At 44.2% G+C, this 26,828-nt stretch overlaps 1 protein-coding gene across 1 annotated transcript in view; it reads right to left on the reverse strand.

Annotated features, from left to right (window-relative positions):
- Window positions 1-460: 460 nt before the first annotated feature.
- Window positions 461-26,828, reverse strand: part of LOC126980831 (nephrin-like) — a 211,982-nt gene continuing 185,614 nt past the window's right edge. Inside the window, exons 10-17 of the mRNA XM_050831109.1 lie at window positions 18,601-18,760; window positions 16,801-17,002; window positions 13,917-14,008; window positions 12,890-13,167; window positions 6,712-6,845; window positions 5,894-6,063; window positions 2,755-2,834; window positions 461-921 (exon numbers count right to left, since the gene is read on the reverse strand). Coding sequence (XP_050687066.1) covers window positions 796-921; window positions 2,755-2,834; window positions 5,894-6,063; window positions 6,712-6,845; window positions 12,890-13,167; window positions 13,917-14,008; window positions 16,801-17,002; window positions 18,601-18,760 — 1,242 coding nt within the window. The 3' untranslated portion in view covers window positions 461-795. The remainder of the gene's footprint in view (window positions 922-2,754; window positions 2,835-5,893; window positions 6,064-6,711; window positions 6,846-12,889; window positions 13,168-13,916; window positions 14,009-16,800; window positions 17,003-18,600; window positions 18,761-26,828) is intronic.

The raw sequence follows: 26,828 nt of genomic DNA on the forward strand, positions 1-26,828 counted from the left end.
TTACCATTGGTTTCACTTTGATGAGCGCTCACGTTTTGTTTACATACGGCCTGGTCTCCCGATCTTTACATGCACACACACACACACACACACACACAAACAAACTAATAAAAAAAAAATCAAAACAAACACAAGAAAAATATGTGTGTGTGTGTGTGTGTGTGTGTGTGTGTGTGTGTGTGTGTGTGTGTGTGTGTGTGTGTGGAAATGATGAATGTGTTTGACAAAATAATATATATAAAATAACCCATTATATAAGCATGCATAAGGATATATATAAAATAACAGAAATAACATAAGGGAAATAAGAGGACATAATAACGTACTAAATTTAAAGGAGAAAAAGTAAACTAAAAAATGAAACTCACCTCAAAGCATAAACAAGATGTCGCCGAACAGACAGTAAAAAAAAAAAAAAAAAAAAAAAAAAGACAGAAGTAAGAATCCGCAGACTTTTGCACGACCACACCATCATCATCATCATCATCATCATCATCTTCATCATCATCATCATTCATCATCTCTTGGATTGGTCTTATACACACAAAAGCCACACCGACTTTCATCTGTCCTGTAATCACTCAATCACCACCACCACCAGAGAGGAGAGTGGCTGGGGTTGGTCGGGGCTGGTCGGGCATGGTCGGGGCTGGTCGGATATAGCTGGGGCTGGTCGAGGCTGATCGCGGTTGGTCGGGACTGGCAGAGGCTGGTCGGGGACTGGTCGCGGATGGTCGGGGATGGCTGGGGTGGCCGGAGCTTGCTGGGGTAGACATGGGGCTGGCTGGGGCTGGGTTACACGAAGCTCTCATCCTGCGATAGGTGGTGGGGGCTGCCGGCGTCCCTGAACAGCCCTCCCCGCCCCCCCGTACCGTTCGGCGCTAGCTGCGAGCCGTCCTTCGTGCTGGTCTGACTCGGGACCTGCGCGGGAGAGAGAGGATAGATAGGTATAGATGGATAAGTATATAGGTAGGTAGGTGGGTAGATAGATAGGAAGGTAGGTAATTAGGTAGGTAGGTAAGTGGGTGTAGAGGTAGGTAGGTAGATAGATAGATACATACTTACGAAAAATATATACAAATTAAAAAGAAACGAAAGAAAATTAAGTAAAGCTACAACTGTATGAAACAAAAAAATATCTATACGTACAGATTTGAACGAGCGATAAGCAACTAAATATACGTCTGAATTTGACACGTAAGAATAGACAAAATATATCAGTCTATAATTTGTCATAACACTAACATAACCTAATACTCTAACTCAATATCTTACGAGCCTTAAGTATTACAGATTGCTGGGAATATACATAACCTCCATCTCTGTCCGTTTGTCTGTCTGTCTGTCTTAATCGGCTTGAGGGGAGGGGAGACAGAATGTAGAGGTCGGTAGTCATCCTCGGTACTGTAGTGTTCACCTGGTTCATAATTAACACGGCGCCCAGGTAACTCTCGGTCTCTCCATTCAACGTTAATACCCACGGCTTGCTTACGGCCTTCCCTGCTCTCTCTCTCTCTCTCTCTCTCTCTCTCTCTCTCTCTCTCTCTCTCTCTCTCTCTCTCTCTCTCTCTCTCTCTCTCTCTCTCTCTCTCTCTCTCTCTTATATTGGCTAGTTTATTATATACCTAAACTTATAATCATACTTTTTTATATACGGTAAGCTTCCTTTGGGGCGGTTTAAACTCTACGGAAAATGTTAGCCGTCTTTCAATATATCTGGGTCAGTTTTTACCACCTCTCTCTCTCTCTCTCTCTCTCTCTCTCTCTCTCTCTCTCTCTCTCTCTCTCTCTCTCTCTCTCTCTCTCTCTCTCTCTCTCTCTCTCTCTCTCTCTCTCTCTCTCTCTCTCTGTAAGGCTTATTCTTTAATTAAGTTAATGTCACACGGTTCAGCGTATCCAGGAGCTAGGCCTTCCCTTCCCTTCCCTTAACTTCCCTTCCCGTCCCTTCCCTCCCCTTCTCTGCCCTTCACCTTTTCTAACCCTATTACTCCCTAATGACAGAAAAAAATATGACGGAAAATTAAGTAAAATGAGGAAATGTTGAGAAGGTAGTTTAATCTCCTGTTTTTCTTTAGGCTTAAGGGCTGATTGTAATTTCACTTTTATTGAGTTTATCTTTTTTTTAATCGTCACCCTCGTAAACAAACTGCCCAAGCCATTTTTCAGCGATTTACAAATATTTGTCTGAATCAATTTTTCATCATCTGACACATTTTTTGGTATTATTGCCCTTGTAGTTTTAAGGTGAGACTGCTCTAAAATTTGGTTTGGGATCAAGGAGTGGCTTTCTACCTGGCTTTACCTGTGCAATCATCTGGTTCTAATGATTCGTAGTTCTCGTCTAATATTCGTAGCTGCTTTCTTACCTGGGCGTGGTCACCGTGCCTACCTTTGTCCCATCGTCACACCTGCCCTACTAATGAGCCTCGTGAGTCACCTATGCCAGAACTTAACCCTTGCAATCATTAGGTTCTTAAGACTCGCGGCTCTTGTCTAACTTCCTGCTGTGTTACCTGGGCGTGGTCACCGTGCCTGCCTTCGTCCCATCGTCACACCTGCCCTACTAATGAGCCTCGTGAGTCACCTATGCCAGAACTTAACCCTTGCCATTATTAGGTTCTTAGTAGTCGTGGTTCTTGTCTAACTTTCTGCTGTGTTACCTGGGCGTGGTCACCGTGCCTACCTTCGTCCCATCGTCACATCTGCCCTACTAAGGAGCCTCTCCCCTCGCACGTCCCCTGTGGCAGTACTCACCGTGGTGTGCGTGTAGGTCTGGGAGCGCCGCGCAGGGATGATCTCCGGGCATTTCTGACCCTCCAGGAGCTGCGCCGTCTCTGTTGAAAGGGGAAGAAATATTTTGTAAGGAAAGTTTTGAGCCTTCTTTCCCTCCTTCTTCCTCCATCCTTCTTTTCCTCTTCGTAGTTCTGATACTTTTCTCCTTCTCTTCCTTATTCATGTTTTTATTTTATACTTTATATTTTTTTACTTCATTCTTCGCATTATTTTCTACTATCTACTCCTCCTCCTAATCTTCCTTGCTCTTATTTAATACATATATACATGCTACGCCTCCTACTCCTTCTCTTCCTTTTTCTTTCTTTCTTTCTTTCTTTCTTTCATTTCCTTCTTTCTTTCTTGTTCTTGTTGTTCTTGTTATTTTTGTTCTTCATTTTCATCTGCATCTTTATCTTTTCATCTACCACTACTTCGTATTTTTCTTTTCCTCCTCCTCCTCCTTCATCTTCTTCACCCTCTTCGCTTCATACATCCTTACAGACGGCTTCGGTAAGGCAGGGCAGGGTAAACCTTTTTCATCAGACCGGTTGACGTCACCTTCCAAAGATAGACCAATGTCACTGCAACCTATCATGTCTCTCGGCCAGTCGGTAACCTTTATTCCTTACCGTATCAGAGTCTGTATTTCTGAACATTTCATCTCCCAGTAAGGGTTTCGTAAGAGTTTTGGGCATTTCCAGGGGTATTTTTATGACCCTGTTAGTAGTTTGATCATTCTTCTGTGCCATGAGAGTGAAAAATCATCATGAAAATCCGATTAATCACCTTCTGAAACAGGGTATCAGGACACCTCTCATCCCGAAATTGACATCTTTCGGCCAAGTCTTTGGATTCTTTTTTAGGAGCAGCGAGTAGCGGGCTTTTCTTTTTATTATTGTTTCCTTTTTTTTTGTGCCCTTGAGCTGTCTCCTTTGTTATAAAAAAAAGTTGATGTGAGAGGTGAAAGCGCTTAGGTACATCGACCCAGCTCCTCAGTTCGCCTGTTTGAAAAGCCTCTCGTAGAAGTTGCTATTGGGATTTTCATGGACTCTTGTAATCCCAGTGATAGTTTTACCCGACATCTGCACCTTGAACTGAAGACCTATCCACGCAAACCCAGTCACCCTTCTCTGTGCATGGCCTTAGAGAATAGTCGTAATCGTATTAGTGAGTTCGCCTGTTTGAAAAGGCTCTCGTAGAAGTTGCTGCTGGGATTTTCATGGCCTGCTTTGTAATCCTAGTGAGAGTTTAACATGACTTCTGCAGCTTGAGCGGGAAAATCACCCATGAAAATACAGTTATTCTTCTCTGTGGCCTTAAGGAATTGTCGTAATGGAAGCCCAACGCAGTTAAGGTATTTTGGGAGCCTGACGGGTTGAAGGTTATGGACCAGAGTAACCCTCGGCTGGTCAGAGTTACTTATTAAGACACATGAAAAGACTATGAGAGTATATTGCTTCCCAAGGTATATGATGGATGGGTGAGTAAACACGTCTGTGCTTCTTCTTCTTCTTCTTCCTTCCTCTTCCTTCTCGTTCTTGAATCTTCTGTGTTGATTTTCTTTTTTCTTTTGTTACTTTCTTCCTCATGTTCCAGTATCTTTTTTTCTTATTATCTGTTTTCTTTCGCTTCTTCCTCCTCCTCCTCCTCCTCCTCCTCCTCCTCCTCTTCCTCTTCCTTCTCCTCGTTTTCAGACTCTCAAAAGAATACTAAAATGAGAGAACCGCTAAGCCATCTGTCATTTCAACGCTCTCTCTCTCTCTCTCTCTCTCTCTCTCTCTCTCTCTCTCTCTCTCTCTCTCTCTCTCTCTCTCTCTCTCTCTCTCTCTCTCTCTCTCTCTCTCTCATCGGTCGTGTGTAGTGTGTGTGTGTGTGTGTCTGTGTGTGTGTGTGTGTGTGTGTGTGTGTGTGTGTGTGTGTGTGTTGCTTGTCTGCTTTTAATTAAGTTGCTAAAAGACTTTATTGACGTGTCTGTCGGTAGTTTATTGCTCCAGAAACATTTATTGCGTGTATCGGTCCAGCGCACACACACACACACACACACACACACACACACACACACACACAATTTTCCACCTGTGTTGATAGACGTTTGAAGACAAGAAACTTTACATTTTACTCTATCTGTCTATCTATCTATCTATCTATCTATCTATCTATCTACTCATATATCAAGCGAAAAAAAGGGAGATAAAGGGAAGAAGCGAAGGAAAGAAGAATTAGGTAAAGAATAAGTTAGAGAGAGAAAGTAAAGGTAAAGAAAGAAGGCAAGAAACTTTATATTTCACTCTGTCTGTCTGTCTATCTATCTATCTATCTATCTACTCTTATATCAAGCGAAGAAACGGGACATAGAGGGAAGAAGCGAAGGAAAGAAGAATTAGGTAAAGAATAAGTTAGAGAGAGAAAGTAAAGGCAAAGAAAGAAGGCAAGAAACTTTATATTTCACTCTGTCTGTCTACCTATCTATCTATCTATCTACTCTTATATCAAGCGAAGAAACGGGACATAGAGGGAAGAAGCGAAGGAAAGAAGAATTAGGTAAAGAATAAGTTAGAGAGAGAAAGTAAAGGTAAAGAAAGAAGGGAAGAGAGAAAAGAACGTGAGAGGAAGAGCTAAACAGACAGCTACATTTTGGCGGAGAGAAGTGGGCGCTGACAGCCGTGCACCCGCCGTCTGTCTGTCTGTCTGTCTGTCTGTCTGTCCACTCCACGTCATCCTGTCTCTCTTAGTGTCGGTGTGTCTGTCCTTCTTCTTCTTCTTCTTCTTCTTCTTCTTCTTCTTCTTCTCCTCCTCCTCCTTCTTCTCTTTTGCCCTTATTTATTTTCTCTCCTATATTCTCCTTTTACTGATATCTTTCCTCGCCTAACCTTCATAACTTCTTACTTTTTTACTCTTCTTCCTTTTTCTTTCTCCGCTTTTTGTTACCATTCTCTCTCTCTCTCTCTCTCTCTCTCTCTCTCTCTCTCTCTCTCTCTCTCTCTCTCTCTCTCTCTCTCTCTCTCTCTCTTTTATTTTTTTATTTAAACATCAAAATACATATGACAAACGGGGCGGGGAAATTGTCTCCATCCTCTCTCTCTCTCTCTCTCTCTCTCTCTCTCTCTCTCTCTCTCACCGTTAGCAGTCTTCACCACGTCGGGCCCGTCCTCGTCCTCGTCCTCGTCGTCTTGGTCGCCCCCAGGAGAGGACGACAGCCCACGCCCCCCCATGCCCTTCTTGGAGGAGGTGGAGGTGTCGCCGGAGTCCCCCGTCCCCCTGTCCCGCTGCCGGAGACACGTGCACCGGCTGGGGGGGAGGGGGGGGAGGTGGGGGGATAGGTAGGTTAGTTATGGCGTGGAAGGTAAGTGGATTGAAATTCAAGAACATCATTTCAAACCTTCCCACACACCTATATATAGACACACCTACACACCTACACACACACACACACCTGCCTACGGGGAAGTTGGGACCGTGTGAGAGGTAATTAGGTAGAAAAGGCAGGTAGGCAGGTAGACGAGTAGGTAGGAAGGTGGGTAAGTAGATTAAATTGCAACAGGATCCTAAAAATATTTATACTCTCTCTCTCTCTCTCTCTCTCTCTCTCTCTCTCTCTCTATCTATCTATCTTTCTTTCTATCTATCTAACTATCTCTGACACACACACACACACACACACACACACACACACGGCCCCCCTACTTCCCTCACACACAACTAAGCCATCCCTAGTCTCCCTCTCTTCCTTCTTCCATTCCCTTTACCTTCCCTCCCTTTCCTTCCCTTCCCCTTCTCTCCCCTAAACTTCCTTCCCCTCCCTTTCCCTCCCCTCTTCTCCAATCCCTTCCCCCTCCTTTCCTTCCCCTTCTCTTCCCTTTACTTCCTTCCCCTCCCCTGTACTTCCTTCCCCTCCCTCCCCTATCCCCCCCCCCTCACATCCACTCTAATACTCACTTGCTGGAGCGCGCGCGGGTCAGCACAATCCCGGCCAAGAGGAGGAGGACGAAGCCGCCGACGAGCCCGAGGAACACACCCACGAGAGGCGACACGTGGGGAGCAGACACGTCACCCATACGCTTCTCCGCCACCTGGGGACGAGAAGGGTCAGGCGCTTTAACCCCATGGCTGCGGATTTCCTACAAGAAGACATTACCAATTGCAACAGGAGTGGAGCAATAAGTGGCTGCTACAATTCAGTGAAGAAAAATGTAAAGTCCTGCACCTTGGGAGGGGAAATCCAGCACACCAATACCACATGGGAAACACTCCACTATCCACCATGGCAGAAAAAGACCTGGGAGTATATGTGTTACCAGGCTACCAGTGAAGGTAAAATCCGTGCCAATCGCAGCGGACGGGTTAATGAGTGTGGGCGTAATGGCTAATTAAGAGTCTTTAGTAATAATAATAATAATAATAATAATAATAATAATAATGAGAGAGGGAGAACGAGAGAACAAGAGAAAATACGAGAGAACGAGAGAGAACGAACGAGAAAGAACGAGAACCAGCAAACAAGAGAGAGAGAGAGAGAGAGAGAGAGAGAGAGAAAAGGGAGGTTACAGAAAGGAGATTATCCGCCCCGGCGCAGTACAGGAAGGAGCAGGTGAGCCACTTAAGAGAGAAGGTAAGCCAGGTACGAAAGCGAAGGTAAGCCAGGTAATTCGACTCCTTCCTCGGCTTTCCTTCTCCTAACGAACGGTATTTGCGGCCGCTTTTTGCTCTTGACTCCTAATTGTGCCTGACCTCCCCTTCCCAGCCGCCTACCCCCTCCGTCCCCCACCTCCCCTTTCCCTTCTTCCACCTACAATCTCTCCACTCAGCCAAGGATCCTACCTCCACCCTCCTTTTCCTCCTCCCCTCCCCCTATCTCTCCTACCCCATCCTCAGACAGCCCCTCCTTCTCCCCCATCTCTCCACCCAACTTGAATCTCTCCACTAATCCAAGAATTCCACCTCCACTCTCCTAATTCTCCTTCTCTTCGACCTAACCTCCTCCTCCCCCATCCTCAGACAACCCCTCCTCCTCCCCTTCTTCCCCTCTCCCTCATCTCTCCACCCACCTTGAATCTCTCTACTCATCCAAGAATCCCTCCTCCACCCTCCCCTCTCTCCTCCCCCATCCTCAGACAATACCTCCTCCTCCCTCCATCTTCCTCCACAAACCATCTTACCTTCGACTTCTACGTCATTCAACCTCTCCTTACCTATCCTAGCTTCTCCACCTCCCCACTTTCCTCCTTCCCTCCAGCCTCCCATCCCTTCTTGCACCTACAATCTCTCCACTCGGCCAAGAATCCCTCCTCCACTCTCCTTATCCTCTCTCTCTTCAACTTAACCTAACTTTGGCATCTTCTCTTCTTCTTTTTCTCTCTTCCGAGCACTGATCTCCCTTCCTCTTCCACCCTCTTCTGTATCTTGCGCCGTGATCTCCCCTCCTCTTTTCTCCCCTCCTCTTTTCTTTGCCTCAACATCCATTTCTCTCACTCTTCTCAGCTCTCGATTTCCCTTCCTCTTCTTTCTCTTCTTCCTCCACTTTCCTCTTTTCACAGTCCCGATCTCTCTTCCTCTCCCTCCTTTACTTCCATCCACATAATCCACATCCCAGTTGCCTACCCAACCACCCAGCATCCTCCCCTTTCTCCCCGACCCCTCCTCCTCCTTCCCCTTTCTTCCCATCCCTTACCTACCTATCAGACAGCCCGATTCCTCCACCCTAACCCAAATTAAAACATCCATTCATTTTTTTTATTCATTGTTTTCTTCATATTTTAATTTCTTCCTTCTTTCTTTCCTTCTCTATCTTCATTCACTCATTCACCCTTTTTTTTTATCGCTCTCCCATCATCTACTCACTCCACCATCCACTCATCCACACACCCACCCATCCATTCATCCACCTCTCCTTGCTATAATGAAGTCTTCCCTTTTTCCCGCACTTTCAGATTAAGGACGTAATAGTATGTCTTGTAAAGATTCGTGGATTTTTTAGGGAGAGAATGAAGAAGAGAGGAGAGGAAGGGAGGGGGAAGGAAGTGATGGAGGCAGGAAAGGAGGGAGGGAGGGGCTAGGATGATGGAGGGGTGGAGGGAAAGTGGAAGAAGGAGGATGGAAGGGAGACAGGAGAGAGTGAGAAAGGAAGGAAGGAAGGAAGGAGGGACAAACAGAGAGACAGTTATACAGACTATCGGTATCAATAATAATAATAATAATAATAATAATAATAATAATAATAATAATAATAATAATAATAATAATAATAATAATACGAAGAAGAAAAGGAGAAGTAAAAAAAAAAAAAGAACAGGAGGAGGAGGAGGAGGAGGAATGGAGGAATCTTCCTCTCTCTTGGAGGAATGAAGGAGGTCTTCTCTCTCTCTCTCTCTCTCTGAAGATGAAATGAGTGTCCGCTTAGAGGGAGAGAAGGAGGGAGAAGGAATGAAGGACTCTCTCTCTCTCTCTCTCTCTCTCTCTCTCTCTCTCTCTCTCTCTCTCTCTCTCTCTCTCTCTCTCTCTCTCTCTCACTGAAGGTCTTGATAAGTGCTGGATGAGAGAGGAGAGAGGTTCTCTCTCTCTCTCTCTCTCTCTCTCTCTCTCTCTCTCTCTCTCTCTCTCTCTCTCTCTCTCTCTCTCTCTCTCTCTCTCTCTCTCTCTCGTTGAAGGTCTTGATAAGTGCTGGATGAGAGAGAGGAGAGGGGTAGGTAAGTCTCTCTCTCTCTCTCTCTCTCTCTCTCTCTCTCTCTCTCTCTCTCTCTCTCTCTCTCTCTCTCTCTCTCTCTCTCTCTCTCTCTCTCTCTCTCTCTCTCTCTCTCTCTCTCTCTCTCTCAAGGCGGTAGGCGGCAGTGAAGTGCAAGAAGCAGAGTCGTGTTCGCCGCCTCACTTATACTCGTGTGTGTGTGTGTGTGTGTGTGTGTGTGTGTGTGTGTGTGTGTGTGTGTGTGTGTGTTTGAAGTAAAGGGTGCGACAAGGATGGCAGGAATGGCGTGGGAAGGGAAGGGAAGAGAAGGGAGAGGAAGGGAAGAGAAGGGAGGGGAAGGGAAGGGAAGGGAGAGTGTAGGAAGAAGGGAGGAAGGGCGTGAGGCAGCGGCAAAGCGAGGAATGGAAAGGGAAGGCTAAAAGGAGGAGGAGGAGGAGGAGGAGGAAGAGTAGAAGAGGAGGGGAAGCAGGAGGGGGAGGAGGAGGAGGTAGGGTCAGTGTAGGAGGAGGAGGAGGAGAAGGAGGAGGGAGGCAGGCAGGCTGGCGGCGGCGCACCCATGCAGAGAGGTAGAACTGATGAAGTTTGGCTCCGTGGATGAGATTCGGCTGATTGCGTTAGCGGAGGAATTTGGTTTTCTGAATCCGACACAGCTCGCCGCGCCGCCGACCCTTTACTGCGAGGCTCCAACTCTTTCGCCCGACCAACCCTCGGCGACCTCTTTCCTATTCCGTCACTCCTACTCCGACCCGCTGTGCTAAAGGACCTTATGGCAACCTTCTCTTCTTCGCCTCCCTCTTAACCACTAGTTCTTTCCTGTAACTCTATCGCCCGACCAACCCTCGCTAACCTCTTTCTTTTTTTTCTGTCACTGCAACTCACTGCACTGTCAACTCGCAAAGCCCATGGAAGCAACTATCTCCAACCTTCTATTATTTGCATCACTATCCACCGTCAGCCCTTTGCATCAACTCCTTGCCCGATCATCCTTCGCCATCCTCTTTCTTCTTGCCCCCATCACTACCAGTCACCCTCTGTCAACATACGCTACCCCATCACCCATCACTCTCTTTCAACACCGACCGACCTTTTCCTTCTCTCTTGCTTCCTCCTCCTCCACTTCAAGTTAGCTCCCCATCACTACCCATTTCCCCTTCCTAACCTCATTCACTGCACCCCTTCCGCCTTTCCTCTTCCCTTCCCTCCCCTCCCTTCACTCACGTCCCGTCCCGAGGCAGCGTTTTGGGTAAAGGCCTCGAGAGCTGGAAGCGAAAACATCTAAATAAATAACATTCACCTTTACGCCCTCTCTCACTCACTCCCCCACTCCACCCCAACACACACACACACACACACACACACACACACACACACACACACTGAAGCCCCCTTTCCAAGTATCCGATCAAATTTGGACGCAGCGCCTTTGATGTTGTGGCTGCGCTGATTTATTATTCACAATGTCGCAGGAAAGCCGCGTTTGAGGAGCTGCCGGGCCAAGGTGACGGAGGGACTGGAAGGCTGAGGGTGGTGGTGGTGGCGGTGGTGGTGGTGTGTGTGTGTGTGTGTGGAAGGGGGAGTGGAGAATGAGGGTGGTGGAGGCGGTGGTAGTTGTAGGAGGAGGAGGAGGAGGAACACAAAGGGAACACAAAGGAAGAACAAACAACAGAAGACCTGCTGGTTCTTACGAGGCTGTTTGTGACAAGCTACACTAACTATCTAATCAAAGGTGGAAGATGAAGGACAGCGAATGGAAGATGAAGGAGGAGGAGGAGGAGGAGGAGGAAAAGTGTAGTTATCGTAGTTATCGTAGTAGTAGTAGTAGTAGTAGTAGTAGTAGTAGTAGTAGTAGTAGTAGTACTTGGTCCACAAATTCAATTACCAACGAGGAATAGATGACGAATGAGAGGAAGAAAGGAGATGAAGGAAGAAAAGAATGAAGAAAACAATGAAGGAATTAAGGATGTGTAAACGAAAAAGAAAGAAAAGGAGAGAAAGAAGTAGAGTAAGCAAGCAAGGAAGTGAATAAATAGGCAAGGAAATAAAAAAAAAAAAATGAGGGAAGCAAGAGAGCAAGGAAAAAAAAAAATAAAGAAAAGAAAGCCAGGAATAAGAATCTCGACTAGTTGCTTTGTTGCCAGTCCTTCCCCCCCCCACCCCCCCCTCCACCACCACTATCCCCTACCACATCCCTCCCACCACCCCCCACTACCAGCAAACTGAGTGTAGTATAAGCCACGGGGAAGGGAAGGGGGGGGCGTGCGCGGCGTATTTCTATGCATTTCAACCAAGGCGCCCTGAGCAATGCATATAAGTCTCGTGTGTGTGTGTGTGTGTGTGTGTGTGTGTGTGTGTGTGTGTGTGTGTTGGCGTAGGTGTGCGTGGGAATGTTTTAATTAGGAATACCTGTCATTGTGTATGTGTGTGTGTATGTACGTGGGTGTGCTGGGGTAGGTGTGTGTGGGAGTTTGGAAAAGGAAGAGAGAAAAAAAAACAAAAAACAAGAGAGCAAACGATTGCGAAAGAGAGAGAGAGAGACACAGAATTAAACAGGGCCAGAAAATGACTCTTTGGTGTCTCTCTCTCCCTCGTCCGAATAAAAACAGAGAGAGTGAGTGAGTAAGTCAGCTGCGATGATGACCGAAAAGAGATAATGGAGGAATAACCAACGATGGTCCAGTGATTACCATATTCAGGAGAGAGAGAGAGAGAGGGGGACAGGAGAGGGTGGAGAGAGGAGAGAAGAGGCTGTGTTCAAGAGTAGAGACAGAGGGATTACGTGAAGTTGAGAGAGAGAGAGAGAGAGAGAGAGAGAGAGAGAGAGAAACTACTCGACCACTCCTTAAAGGTACATGGCTTTCTTCCTTAAAGGCACATGGTATTCTAACTATTTCCTGCCGGAGGGAGAGGTGACTGGGGAGGAGCCTTCATCTATTCTGTCCTGTCTTACCACACGTAGATCACTAGTAGTAGCGGTAGTAAACAGACACCCTCGCCATAGACAGACAGGTCTTCTGGTGTCTGTTCTTCCTATGTATTCCTATGTATTCCTCTTCCTCCCCTAATTCTACAAATCCACCCTTCACACCAACCGGTCTCCAGACTCACTTCCTCCCCCAACACATACACATACTTTCAGCCCGCCACACACATACACAGATGCCTCCTACACCCCTACCTCACATCCCTTCACCCCTCCCCAGCACGTAACCTAATCCCCACACACTTAACGTCGCCCCCCATCCATACACCCCTCAACATACCTTCAGCACCATCCCACAAACACGAACACCTCCCACCACAAACACAAACACATGTATCTCTCTCCTATTCCCCTTCCTCCCCATACCCGCCCCTTCCTCTACTCCCCATCCTTACACCCCCAAACCTAAGGGCTATACCCCACCCCAGCCTCTCATCCCTACCCGGGCTCTTTACCTTCAGCCGTATAGCATCAATCTCCTCGGGCTCGCTGGATCCCTTGTCATTGACGGCCGTGATGGTGATGAGGTAGTCCTGCCCCGGCGTGAGGCCCTCCACGTGGAACCTCGGCTCGCGTTCCCTCAGCGTCGCCAGGAGGATGTGCTTGGGCGAGGCGAAGACCCTGGCGACGAAGTACTGCGGTAGCCCTCCGTCATTGCCCGGCGTGCAGCCCACCTCCAGGGTCCCCACTGTCAGGTTAACCAGCTTGCAGTTACCCACTCGCTCCGGGGGGCCTGGGGGAAGAGATGCTGGAGATAAAGTGAGGATGAGGATGAGGAAGAGGAGGAAAAGGAGGAGGAGGAGATGTTTTGGTGAGTGAGATGAGTTGAGGGAGATGAGGGGTGAGTGAGGGGGAGGTGGAGGAGGAGGAGGAGATAAAATGAGGAGTAGTGAGATCGGAAGAGAAGGAGGAGGTGAGATAAAAAGCGGAAGAAGAGGAGAAGGAAGAGAATGAGGAATAAGTGGAGGAGTAAAAGAGGAATAGAGGAAAAGCGGGAGGAGGAGGAAGAGGAGAAAAAGCAAAATAAGGAAGAAGAAAAGAAGAAGCAACAGGAGGAAGAGGTAAATGAGAAGTACAAAAAAGGAAAAGAGGAAAAGTAAGGGAAGGAAGAACAGGAGAAATACACGAAAAAAAGAAGTGGAGGAGGAGGAGGAGGAGGAGGAGTGAGTGGGTCGTATAGTGTGGAACTGGTCAGTCCTAATTGGCTTACGTGTGTTTTTAAAGTTAAAGAGCGTGTGTTTGAAAGTTAGAGAAACCAATACGCGAATTAACATACAGACAGCAACTCACTACACCACCTGACACACACACACACACACACACACACACACACACACACCTTTACCCCCTTCCTTTCCACCTCATCTCTTCCTCTATACTTCGCTCCATCTCCTTTTACACACACACACACACACACACACACACACACACGCACACATACTCTTCACCCCCCCCCCCCACATCCTCCATACACACACTTACCCGCCTCCACCACGGTAAAGCGGCAAGGGTCGGCCTGAGTCCCCACGATGTTGGTCGCCCAGCAAGACAGCGTACCGTAGTCCCGCGCCGACCTGCACCGGAGTAAGCAAGGGGGAGACGAGGGTTAGAAAAAGGAAGGTCGTGAAAAAGTATAAACGTGTGTAAAAATGACTAACTTTATTTGGTATGAAAGTTTTTAATATGATTTTTTTTCTGTGTTTCTTAATTTATTTTCATTCATTCACTATCCATATTTTTTTCTTATTCCTTTTTAAATGTAAATGTTTAAAAATGACTCTTGTGGTATACTATTCCTACTACTATTACTACCTTTACTTGCTATGATAGTTTTTAATTTGATTTTTTTTCTGTGTTTCTTAATTTATTTTCATTCATTCACTATCCATATTTTTTTCTTATTCATTTTTAAATATAATTGTTTAAAAATGACTCTTGTGGTATACTATTCCTACTACTATTACTACCTTTACTTGCTATGATGTTTTTAATTTGATATTTTTCTGTATTTTTTAATTTATTTTCATTCATTTACCATCTATATTTTTTCTTATTTCTTTTTAAATATAAATGTTTAAAAATGACTCTTGTGGTATACTATTCCTACTACTATTGCTACCTTTATTTGCTATGATGTTTTTAATTTGATATATTTCTGTATTTTTAAATTTATTTTCATTCATTCACTATCCATATTTTTTTCTTATTCATTTTTAAATATAATTGTTTAAAAATGACTCTTGTGGTATACTATTCCTACTACTATTACTACCTTTACTTGCTATGATGTTTTTAATTTGATATTTTTCTGTATTTTTTAATTTATTTTCATTCCTCTACCAATCATATTTTTTCTTATTTTTTTTTACCCTTCAACGTACACTCTTTTTTTTATTGTTGTTTGAGGTTTTAATTTGTTCCTTGCTTAGTTTCCCGTTTCTTGCATCTCCTTTGAATCATCATTTTGTCTCCTTTATTCGCCATTTATCACTTTTTTTTATGTTTCTTCCTCTTTAATTCTCTTTTTTCGTCTCCCAATTCTCTCCTCTTTTATATCGTACGCTTTTCTCTTTTTTTCTCTCCTCTCTTTTTCCTCCCTGCCTTGATTACTCTTAGGCCTGCAGCTTTTTTCCTCACTATTTTTTCCCCACTATTTTTTTCCTGTTTTTTCCTCCTCTATGCAGATTTAATTTTCTTTTATATATTTTTTTCCACTCCACCTGCATCTTTATAATTAGTTTTTTTTTTTGCAGAAGCCTCTCTCTCTCTCTCTCTCTCTCTCTCTCTCTCTCTCTCTCTCTCTCTCTCTCTCTCTCTCTCTCTCTCTCTCTCTCTCTCTCTTTTCTTTAACTTTTCTTTTATCAGTGTATTCTTTTCCTTCCTTTCTTTATTCTCTTTTCATCTACTTTCCTTTCTTTATAATTTTTTGCATTTTCATTCGAATCTCTCTCTCTCTCTCTCTCTCTCTCTCTCTCTCTCTCTCTCTCTCTCTCTCTCTCTCTCTCTCTCTCTCTCTCTCTCTCTCTCTCTCTCTCTCTCTCTCTTATTGCTTCGTCTTTCACTGCCTTCCTGTCCACTACATCTCTCTTCCTTTTCCTCCTTTCCTTCCTTTCTTTCTCCTCTTCCTTGTTCTCCCTCCTTCCCTTCCTTCCCCCTGTCTCATGTATTTCTCTTTACTGTCTTTCTTTCTTTCTTATTATTCCCCGTTTACTATTCTCTATTCTCTCCCTCGCGCGTTTTCTCTTCTTTCCTTTCTTCCTCCCTCGCTTCTTCTTCTCTCCCTCCTTCCTTAATTTTCTCTCCTGTCTATTCCCTCGCGTTCCTCCACACCCTTTTATTTTCCTTACCTGATTCTCGTCTTCTAAAACCTCTTCTTCCTCTCCCTTATCCAATCATCATCATCATCATCATTATCATACCCAATTAACATATATGTGTGTTGAATATGTATAGAAATGTGAACGTCCAAAGTCATTAATGAGGTATAACTAATTGATAATAATATAATCCTTTGGAAAGCACTAATTACAGAGAGAGATGGAGAGTAATTGCGTGTGTGTATGGAATGGTTTTAATTAATAGTTCTGTCTACCCTTCAAGTCTTGGTTTTCTCTCACACCCCAAATTTCACCTGAACGAACACTGCACAACTATTTTTCACACACAGACAAAATCATCCCTTCGTATATGATCCTCCTTACCTACCCACTCCTATTCTTCCTCTTCAGCCTTGTCGAATTCAAGCTAACCTGACCTTCCTCCTTCTTTTCCCCTTCAAACCATTCTTCCCTTTCCTATAGACAAAATCATCCCTTCGCACATTATCCTCCCGACTACCCAGACTCATTCTTCCTCGATAGCTTTGTCTAAATCAAGCTAAACTGACCTCCTATTCAACACATGCATGCCCCCATAACTGACCTACTTCTTTTTTCTCATACACTAAAACCTTTTCTAAATACCTTCCTCATCTCTTAACTTACCCCCAAATTACTGGAAACCTTTCTAAATAAAATGCTACTCATACTCGTCCCTATTCTTACTCCCAACACTACACTCATTTCTGCAACCCCTAAAGAACGCTCTAATGCTACACTCGTCTATATTTTTCCCCAACACAATGAGCGTCTTCTAAAAACCACATTCATTCCTTATCATCCCCTTAAGAATGCTCTCATGGTTACACTCGTTCCTATACTTATCAACACAATGGAAGGCACCCTGAGAACTACGTCCATTCATTACGCTAACTATTGTCCCTAACACACAATAATAGTCCTCCTAAGAACCAAATATATTCCTACACCTTAACACACTGACCCCGCCATTGAGACCACCCTACAGACACCAATGGCCGGACACTCGCCTCGGGGTGTAGTCCAGGAAGCTGTGTCCCTTCGTCACCTGGACGCGGTGCCCCTCGACCTCCACGGTGTCGAGGGTGTTGTTGAAGAACCACGTGAAGCGCAGGTTCTCGTCGGGCTGGGCGTCCACCCGGCACGTAAGGCGGACGTCCTCGCCCTCCGCCACCGCCACCGTCTGCGGCCCGTCCCTGCACACCGGCAAGTCTAAAGGGGAGGGACGGAGGGTGGTTGAAGGTGAGTAGAGGAAAAGGTGTGTGAAGGAGGAGTACTTGTATGGGTGAGTAAAGGAAGAGGAGGGTAGAGACGGTTATATTAAGAGGGGATGGATGGATAAGGGGGAGTTATGGATGAGTACAGGTAGAAGTTTGTATTAGTGAGAAGTATTTGTATGGGTGAGTGGAGGAAGAGAAGGGTAGAGATGGTTGTCTTTGAAGGAGGAAGGGATAGAAATGGTTGTCTTAGAAAGGGAGAGGTAGAGAAAAGGTGGTCTGTGTAGATATAGATGAGTAGGGGAAGGGAGACTAGAGTTGGTTGCCTTAGGATGAGAGAGGTATAGAAATAGCTATCTTAGGAGGAGAGAGGAAGATAAATGTCGGTTAGTATGGGTGGGTATTGCAAGAAAGGGAAGGAGAGAAGGGGTTTGTTTGTAGGAACATGTATACCAGCACCCATTTTCTGCAACTCCCTCCCGACCCCCCCACTAACCACACACTCACATTAACATCGTACGGGGAGCAACACCACACAGCCTGAAACACAATCCCTCACTCACGCAACAACCCACCCACACACACTCACAGTCCCACAGGTATTCACACAGTATAAATACCTCCCCCCACTCCCCCTCTCACCCACAAAATAATTCAGCCCCACACACCCACACCGAAAACGTATGACCCTGAAATCCCACACTTACACCTACGCACATTCAAGCTCATTTCAAGCGTGGGACAGGTCAGTTGCTTGCATAGATAACATACCTGACTCCGTGAATAACCCAGCCAGCCATTCAGTCCTCACAGGCTCACACACTCACATCTCACCTTACTCCTCTTTCTATCCACTCACCCATCCGCCCACAAATCCACTCCACATCCAGACTCTCTGACCATAAACCCTGCACTAACAAAGAGTCAAGAATCACTTCCGTCATATAAGGAATGGCAAAGCTTAGGTAACACAATTTGCATTCATCAACCACATACATACACTTCTTCATTCCTCCTAACCCACACCCGATAATTTTAACCCCCTAAATACTACGCCCACACCCAGAGCCATGCCCACTCATACAGACATTTACTTCAATAATAGTAGAAAAAAAAGACATTCACAAGCCCACTGACTCTTCCCACTCACAACTTGTAACCTCCAAGCTCTCACCCACACAAACACCCACGCCCAATCATACAACTACAAGCACTTCAATAGTAGAACAGAGGCATCCACACTCACAACTTTCAATCCTCAAGCCAACACTCACACTCACTCATACAGGCATTGCACAAGTAGAATAGAGGCACCCCCCCCTAGCTCCTCCCCACCCACACTCACGCCCACATATAGGTATTTCAATAGTAGAACAAAGGGATCCATGCACCCTCTAGTTGTTCCCCATTTAAACCTACTCTTACTCATATTTAAGTTTCTTCAGATATTTCTATTTGTTTCCGCCCTCCTGTGTTTTTTTTCCTTCTTGTTCGTTTTTTGTTTGCTATTATTTTTCTCTTCTTCTTCACGTTCCAATTTTCTTCCTAATATTTTTTGTTTTGTTCCCCCCTCCACCTCCCCCAGCCACTCACAGCGTATGGAGAGCGGCACCACGTTGCTGACGGTAGTGCCGAGGGCGTTGCCGGCGGTGCAGGTATAGTTGCCGGCGGAGGTGCGGCGGACCATCTGAAGGACCAGGTTCCTCTGCGACACGATGATGCCCGCCTTCATGTCCTGGAGCACCTCAAGGTCCTGGGGGAGAGGAGAAAGGGTATTTAGGGGGAAACTCTTGCAGAAATAACAAAAAATGAACCACAATTGTTTAACTACGTAGAAGTAATGACTACCTATGAATATCTTTTTATGGCATGTAAGGAGGCAGATTAAAGGCTAAACAGAATCTTAAGACTTTGAGCGCGAAGGTGAAGAGGGAACATTAGGAAAAACTCTTAAAGGAATAGCAACAGTAGGAACCACGGTCTTATCCAACCCAACCTGATCTTAACCTAGACCAACCATACCTTACTTCAACGCTTAACCATGAGAACCGTAACCTAACCTAACCTAGACTAACCATACCTTACTTCAACGCTTAACCATAAGAACCGTAACCTAACCTAACCTAGACTAACCATACCTTACTTCAACGCTTAACCATGAGAACCGTAACCTAACCTAACCTAGACCAACCATACCTTACTTCAACGCTTAACCATAAGAGCCATAACCTAACCTAACCATACCTTACTTCAACGCTTAACCATAAGTACCATAACCTAACCTAACCTAGATTAACCATACCTTACTTCAACGCTTAACCATAAGAGCCATAACCTAACCTAACCATAACTTACTTCAACGCTTAACCATAAGAGCCATAACCTAACCTAACCATAACTTACTTCAACGCTTAACCATAAGTACCATAACCTAACCTAACCTAGACCAACCATACCTTACTTCAACGCTTAACCATAAGTACCATAACCTAACCTAACAATAACTTACTTCAACGCTTAACCATAAGTACCATAACCAAACCTAACCTAGACCAACCATACCTTACTTCAACGCTTAACCATAAGTACCATAACCAAACCTAACCTAGACCAACCATACCTTACTTCAACACTAAACCATAAGAACCATAACCTAACCTAATTTTACCCCCAAAATCACTTAAGAACTTCAACTCCCGAAATAACATAACTACTTAAAACTGAGGGGTGGCCGACCATATTGTTTGTGTTGATGATGGTGGTGGTGGTGGTGGTGATAGTGGTGGTGGTGATGGTGTATAATAGTTGTTGTTAGTGGTGGTGTTTGCATAAGATTTTTCCTTTTCTTTAGTCCTTTGTGAAAATTAAGGGAGCGGAAGAAGATAGGAGAAAGGAAAGCCAGATAGGAAAAAGGAAGAGAAAGAGGAAGGGAAATGAGGAAGCGAGGTGAAGCGAGGAGAGGACAGGAGAGGTTACGAGTGGTGTTGGTGGTGATGGTGAGGGTGGTGTTGGTGGTGGTGGTGAGGGTGGTGGTGGTGGTGGTGGTGGTGATAAATTTTATAAGGGCAGGGAGAATGTTCCTTAATTCTCTCCTTTTTTTTCTTCTTTTATTTTCTCTCTCCTGCGGTTCAAGGGTTTACGTGTATACGAGAGGATTGGTGGTGGTGGTGATGGGTGGTGGTGGTGGTGGTGATGATGGGTGGTGGTGGTGGTGGTGTTGAGTACAGAAAGGGCATGTTTTTTATATTTTTATTTTTATTCCCACGAGAAACTAGCAGAGAGAGAGAGAGAGAGAGAGAGAGAGAGGAGAGTAACAAAGAAGGTAGAAGGTGTGAAGAAGAGATTAAAAGAGGAGGAGGAGGAGAAGGAGGAGAATAGCCATAGTGCGGAAGAGAATATGGACAAAGGCTACAGCATGGAGGAGGAGGAGGAGGAGGAGGAGGAGGAGGAAGAAGAAGAGGAAGAGGAGGAAGATGAGGAGAATGCCTATGGTCTGCTCATAAACCGTGAAGAAGTAGGGTAAGAAGAATAGCTATTGTAGAGAGGAGGAGGAGGAGGAGGAGGAGGAGCACGATAAAGAGAATGGGTATAACATGGAGGAGGAAGACAAGGAGGAGGAGGAGGAGGAGGAGGAGGAGGAGGAGGAGGAGGAGGGTATCTATAGAGTGGTCCTAAGCCGTGAAGCTCAGTAAGGGAGGAGGAGGAGGAGGAGGAGGAGGGTATCTATGGGGCCTTTTCTGACCCTTTAAAGACCTTACCTGAATCCCACCTGGACCCCCTCCCCTCTCCCTTCTCCCCCCCCCCCATCAGAGTAAACACACACACACACACACACACACACACACACACACACACACACACACACACACACACACACACACTTCCTTCCTTTCCCTTCCATTACCTTCCCCAACATTTTCTTTTTCTTGCCTCGCTTTTTCCTTTTCCTTTCATTTATTTTGCTGAGTTTTCTTGTTTTCCTTTTCTTTCTTTCTTTCTGTCTGTTTGGTTTTCTTTCTTTCGTTTTTCCTTCCTTCCTTCCTTCTTTCCTTTCCTTCCTCTCACTCCCTTTCCTTCCTTCTCTTCCCCTGGCTTACCTAATCTAACCTAACCTTTTTCTTTCCTTTCCTTCTCTTCCCTTTCCTTATTCCTTCTCTTTTCCTTACCTTCCTTCCTTCCTTCCTTCCTTCCTTCCTTTCTTTCTTTCTTTCTTTCTTTCTTTCTTTCTTCCTTCCTTCTTTCCTTTCTCTCCCTTCCTTTCCTTTCCCATCCCTTAACCTAATCTAACCTTCCCTTTCCTTTCCCTCTCTTCCCTTTCCTTATCCCTTCTCTTTTCCTTACCTTCCTTCCTTTCTCCATCCCTCCCTACCTCCTTCCTTCCTTCCACTCCTCCTTTCCTTCCTTCCACTCCTCCTCTCCTTCCTTCCTTCCTTCCTTCAGCTTTACGTTCCTTCAATTCAAGTTACAGACTCGTGCGTGGGTTGTTGCTTGCTGCTGTGCATTGCCGGAGGAAGTGCAGAAATGGCTAGTCGGTTTAGCATATATCTATTCATTCTTATTTTTCGTCTCCTAAATTCAAGGCGCACTTCAGATCTCTTCCTCCTCCTCTTCCTCCTCCTCCTCTTCTTCCTCCTCCTCCTCCTCCCCCTCCTCCACTTCCCGAGCCTAGAAATAACGGAGTTGCTCGGGGCTTATGCTTCTCAAGGCGGGGGAAGGAAAATGAAAGAAAAATAGAGGCTTGGATAAGGTAAGGCGAGGTAAGGTAAGGTAAGGGAAGGGAAGGTATGGTAAGGAAGGGAAGGTAAGGTAAGGTAAGGTAAGGTAAGGTAAGGAAGGGAAGGTAAGGTAAGGCAAGGTAAGGTAAGGTAAGGGAAGCGTAGGAAAGGTAAGGTAATGATTTAGAAAGACTAGAAAAAAGAGAGAGAGAGAGAAAGGTACACATTGGCTCCAACATATGTATATTTTATGAACCCTTCACGTACCTGGCTAAAAAATAGAACGGAAAGTGCAACAGGGTGGAAGGAAGAGGAGGAGGAGGAGGTGGAGAAAGAAAAATGAGAGGATAGGAATAGGAGGAGGAGAAAGAGACGTAGTAGTAGTAGTAGTAGTAGTAGTAGTAGTAGTAGTAGTAGGAGGAGGAGGAGGAGGAGGAGGAGGAGAAAGAAAAATGAGAGGATAGGAATAGGAGGAGGAGAAAGAGTCGTAGCAGTAGTAGTAGTAGTAGTAGTAGTAGTAGTAGTAGTAGGAGGAGGAGGAGGAGGAGGAGGAAGAAAGATGAGAATGAGAAGAGAAAAAATAGTGGTAGAAAGAAGAAAATACAAAATAATGGAAGAAGATGAAGAGTAGAATATCTGAAGAAAAAGGAGAAATCTGTGATAAAATGGAAAAAAATAAATGAAGATATGAATGAAGAAATGAAATGAAGAGGAAAAATACTTGAATGACTTAGAGAAATGAAATCAAATGCCAAAAAAAAAAAAAATTACTAAGCTGCTCCATAAGACACAGCAAACACCACCACTATCACCCCCACCCCTCCACAGACGTACCTACATACATACATTTTCCGCCTCATCATTTTTTCCCCTTTATTTACTCAATCTCGTGTGCGTTGTAATCTTCCGCTTGTTTAAACACGGGAGAATCGGCGGGAAACATACTCGTGACGTCACTTCATCGCCCCGCCTCTGCCCGTCCGTGAAAGCAACCATTCGTGCGTTATATAAAAAGACAATAAGAGTGAAAAAGAGGGAAAGTAAGACCAATGAGAAAAAAATTATATAGAAAAAAATTGAGGATAAAATTAACCTAACCTAACCGAACCTAACCTATATCTCCCACTCTTTTTCTGTTGTTCATTGATGATCTTCTTTCCAAAACGAACTGTCCTATCCATTCCTACGCCGATGATTCCACTCTGCATTATTCAACTTCTTTTAATAGAAGACCCACCCTTCAGGAACTTAACGACTCAAGGCTGGAGGCTGCAGAACGCTTAGCCTCAGACCTTACTATTATTTCCGATTGGGGCAAGAAGAACCTGGTGTCCTTCAACGCCTCAAAAACACAGTTTCTCCACCTATCCACTCGACACAATCTTCTATTCTTTGACAACACCCAGCTATCACCTTCCTCAACACTAAACATCCTCGGTCTATCCTTAACTCAAAATCTCAACTGGAAACTTCTCATCTCTTACTAAATCAGCTTCCTCGAGGCTGGGCGTTCTGTACCGTCTCCGCCAGTTCTTCTCCCTGCACAGTTGCTGTCCATATACAGGGCCTTGTCCGCCCTCGTATGGAGTATGCATCTCATGTGGGGGCTCCTCACAGCTCTTCTGGACAGTCTCATCAGCTCTCCTCCTCATACTGATAGTCTTCTACCTCTTAAATTGTTAACCAGCATCTTCACTCTTTCATCCCTCACACTGGTAAACTCTGGAACAATCTTCCTTCATCTGTATTTCCTCCTGCCTACGACTTGAACTCTTTCAAGAGGAGGGTATCACCTCTTTGGATTCTTTTTAGGTTTTTATTTATTAATGTTTACTTTTTGTGAAAAAAAATATCTGTGACTTAATCTAACCTAACCTGACCCTATATCTGTGACTTAATCTAACCTAACCTGACCCTATTTCTGTGACTTAATCTAACCTAACCTGACCCTTTTTCTGTGACTTAATCTAACCTAACCTGACCCTATATCTGTGACTTAATCTAACCTAACCTGACCCTATTTCTGTGACTTAATCTAAGAATGAAATTGGGAAAGAAATCAAAAGGAAAATAATAAGAAAAAAGAATGGAGATAAGTATATGGAAAACAAAACAAAAACAAAAAATATACAAATGACAAACACAATAAGAGAAAAAAGAAGAGGAAGAATACTGGAATGATGATGATGATGGTGATAACGGAGAAGGAGGAGGAGGAGGAGGAAGAAAAAAGAAAGAGAAACCAGAGAAGAAGGAAATATGAATAAAAGAATGAAATTGGGAAAAAAATCAGAGAAAAAAACAAGAAAAAAATGAAGATAAATATATGAAAAAAAATATATAAGGGAAGAATACTGAAAAGATGATGATGCTGATGATGATAACAGAGGAAGAGGAGGAGGAGGAGGAGGAGGAGGAGGAAGAGGAAAAAAGAAAGAGAAACCAGAGGCGGAGAAGGAATTATGAATAAAACAAAATAGCAAAAAATCAACAAATGCAAATGTTGGACGAGGAGAATAGAAAGAGACAATGATCAAAGACAGGCAAGGAAAGTGGGAGTCGATGAGGGAGAAAACTCTTCGTAAAAGGAAAGAAATGAGGAGGAGGAGGAGGAGGAGGAGGAGGAGGAGGAAGAGAAAAAGTTGGAAAAGGAGGAGGAGGAGGAGGAGGAGGAAGAGAAAAAGTTGGAAAAGGAGGAAAAGGAGGAGGAGGAAGAGAAAAAGTTGAATAGCGACAATAATAATAATAATAATAATAATAATAATAATAATAATAATAATAATAATAATAATAATAATAATAATAATAATAATAATAATAATGAGGAGAAAAAATAAGATGAAGAAGAAAAAGAAGAACTAAAAGAAAAGAATATAAAAAAAAGGAGAAGAAAACACTAATACTAATACTAATAATAACAAGAAGAGGAAGAAGAAGACGTAAGAAAAAATAATAGCAATGATAAGAACAGGATAATAATAATAATAATAGGAATAATATGCAAAATAAGAAAACAAGTTAAACGTGGATCCAAATCTCCGTAGAGTTTACCGCAAATACAAAACCGGAATAAGAAACCGCAACAAATATATCGGCAAAAGTACTTATCTCTTTTCACTCCCTAATAACGATACTCGGCGGAATTCCTCTCGCTTTGAAGACGGAGAAAATCTTACGCGAATGAAATATTTAAAAACGCAAGCCGTGTCGAATAATTTATAAACTAAAGGCGAGGGGTTTAAGAGCTTTCCGGCGCTTCCGATATGCAGTGCGCCACTCAGGGACTCATATGCGGCTTATGAATATGCTACGTAGCTATATATCATTCTTTATGCCTTCAAATTTAGCCAAGCATGTCGTTATTTTGTTGTTATTGTTGTTATTGATTGTAAAGTTGTTTTTTGTTGTTATTGTTATATTGTTGCTGTTGTTGTTCTGGATCTAGAGTTGGTATGTTTTTTTTTTATATCGTTTTCTATGTATTTTTTCATATTTTTTTCCTCCTCTTTTTTTTCCATATTATTTCCTTCTTGTTTTTTTTATATAATTTCCTAATCTTTTCGTTTTTACTTCTTTCTTTTCTTCTTGTCATTTGCATTTCGTTCTTGGTTTCGTCTTCTATATCACTTAGTCTCATCGTTTTTTTGCTTCCTCTCTTTTGTCATTTATATATCTTCCCTTTCGTCTTCATTTTCATTTACATCTAGTCATCTACCTCCTCCCTTCACCTTCTCATTTCTACTTCTTGGTGTTGTTCCTTTCCCGCTGCTCAAATTCCCTTTATAAACAGCCTTCTACATTTTCCTTCTCTTCGCATTTTCCTCCTTGTCTTCGTTTTCCTTTCGTTTTCAAGTCATCCAACCTTTTTCCTCCTTGTTGTTCCTTTTTATAAACACCCAAACACGCCACGATTCTACATTTTTCTCTTCTCTCATTTTTCCTCCTTGTCTTCGTTTTCCTTTCTTTTTCAAGTCATCAAAACTTTTACCTTTAGCCTTCTCCCTACTCCTCCTTGTTGTTCCTTTCCCCGCTGTTCCACTTTCCTTTATAAACAGCCTTCTACATTTTCCTTCTCTTCGCATTTTCCTCCTTGTCTTCGTTTTCCTTTCGTTTTCAAGTCATCCAACCTTTTCCCTTTAGCCTTCTCCCTACTCCTCCTTGTTGTTCCTTTCCCCGCTGCTCCACTTTCCTTTATAAACACCCAAACACGCCACGGATTCTACATTTTTCCTTCTCTTCGCATTTTCCTCCTTGTCTTCGTTTTCCTTTCGTTTTCAAGTCATCCAACCTTTTCCCTTTAGCCTTCTCCCTACTCCTCCTTGTTGTTCCTTTCCCCGCTGCTCCACTTTCCTTTATAAACAGCCAAACACGCCACACTATTGATCACGCTTTTCTTCACGGGCCGCCACACAAAAGCCCCGCCTCAGCCGCCCGTCCAGCAGGCTTAAGCTAAGAGGCACCGCTGCTCCCCGCTCCCCGCCGCCACCTCACGACGCCGCGCATTATGCATTCTGCTCAGACGCGGGATGAGACCTCGGCCGCAGCATCCATCACAGGGATCACCTCGGCCTGTCACTCTACATCACAACCTTTTCAGCCGCTGACTTATCCCACCCTCCCTCTTTCCCTCCCTCTCTTTCTTGGCCCGTCTCTCTACCTCCCTACCTCCTCCTTATTAATCTTTTTGGTGTTTCTACCCATCTACCTACTTTCACTATATCTTTTTCTCCTTTCTTAATCTTCCTGTGTTCTTCTTTCTTTCTATCTTTCTCTCTTGTTTCTAAATCCAGCCATCCTCCTCCTTCTCTCTCTCTATCTGCTTCTCTCCTTTATTAATCTACCTTTCTTCTTATCTACCTCTCTTCTTTCTTAACCCATCAACCAACCTGCCCGCTCCTCCTTCTTTCAACCAACCGCTCCTGGCTTCTCCTTTCTTCCTGCTCCATATCCTGAACCTCCCTTCCTTATCTCCATCTCTCTACCTTGTCTTATACTTATTTCCATGTGACCTTTCTTTCCCTTATGGTCATCCCCAACTGCTAATTCCCTTCCTGATCCCATTCTTTCTCCTTAAATCAATAACTCCTATAATTCTTGCCTATTTCC

This window comes from Eriocheir sinensis, chromosome 45 (assembly GCF_024679095.1).
Source record: "Eriocheir sinensis breed Jianghai 21 chromosome 45, ASM2467909v1, whole genome shotgun sequence".
NCBI lineage: Eukaryota > Metazoa > Arthropoda > Malacostraca > Decapoda > Varunidae > Eriocheir > Eriocheir sinensis.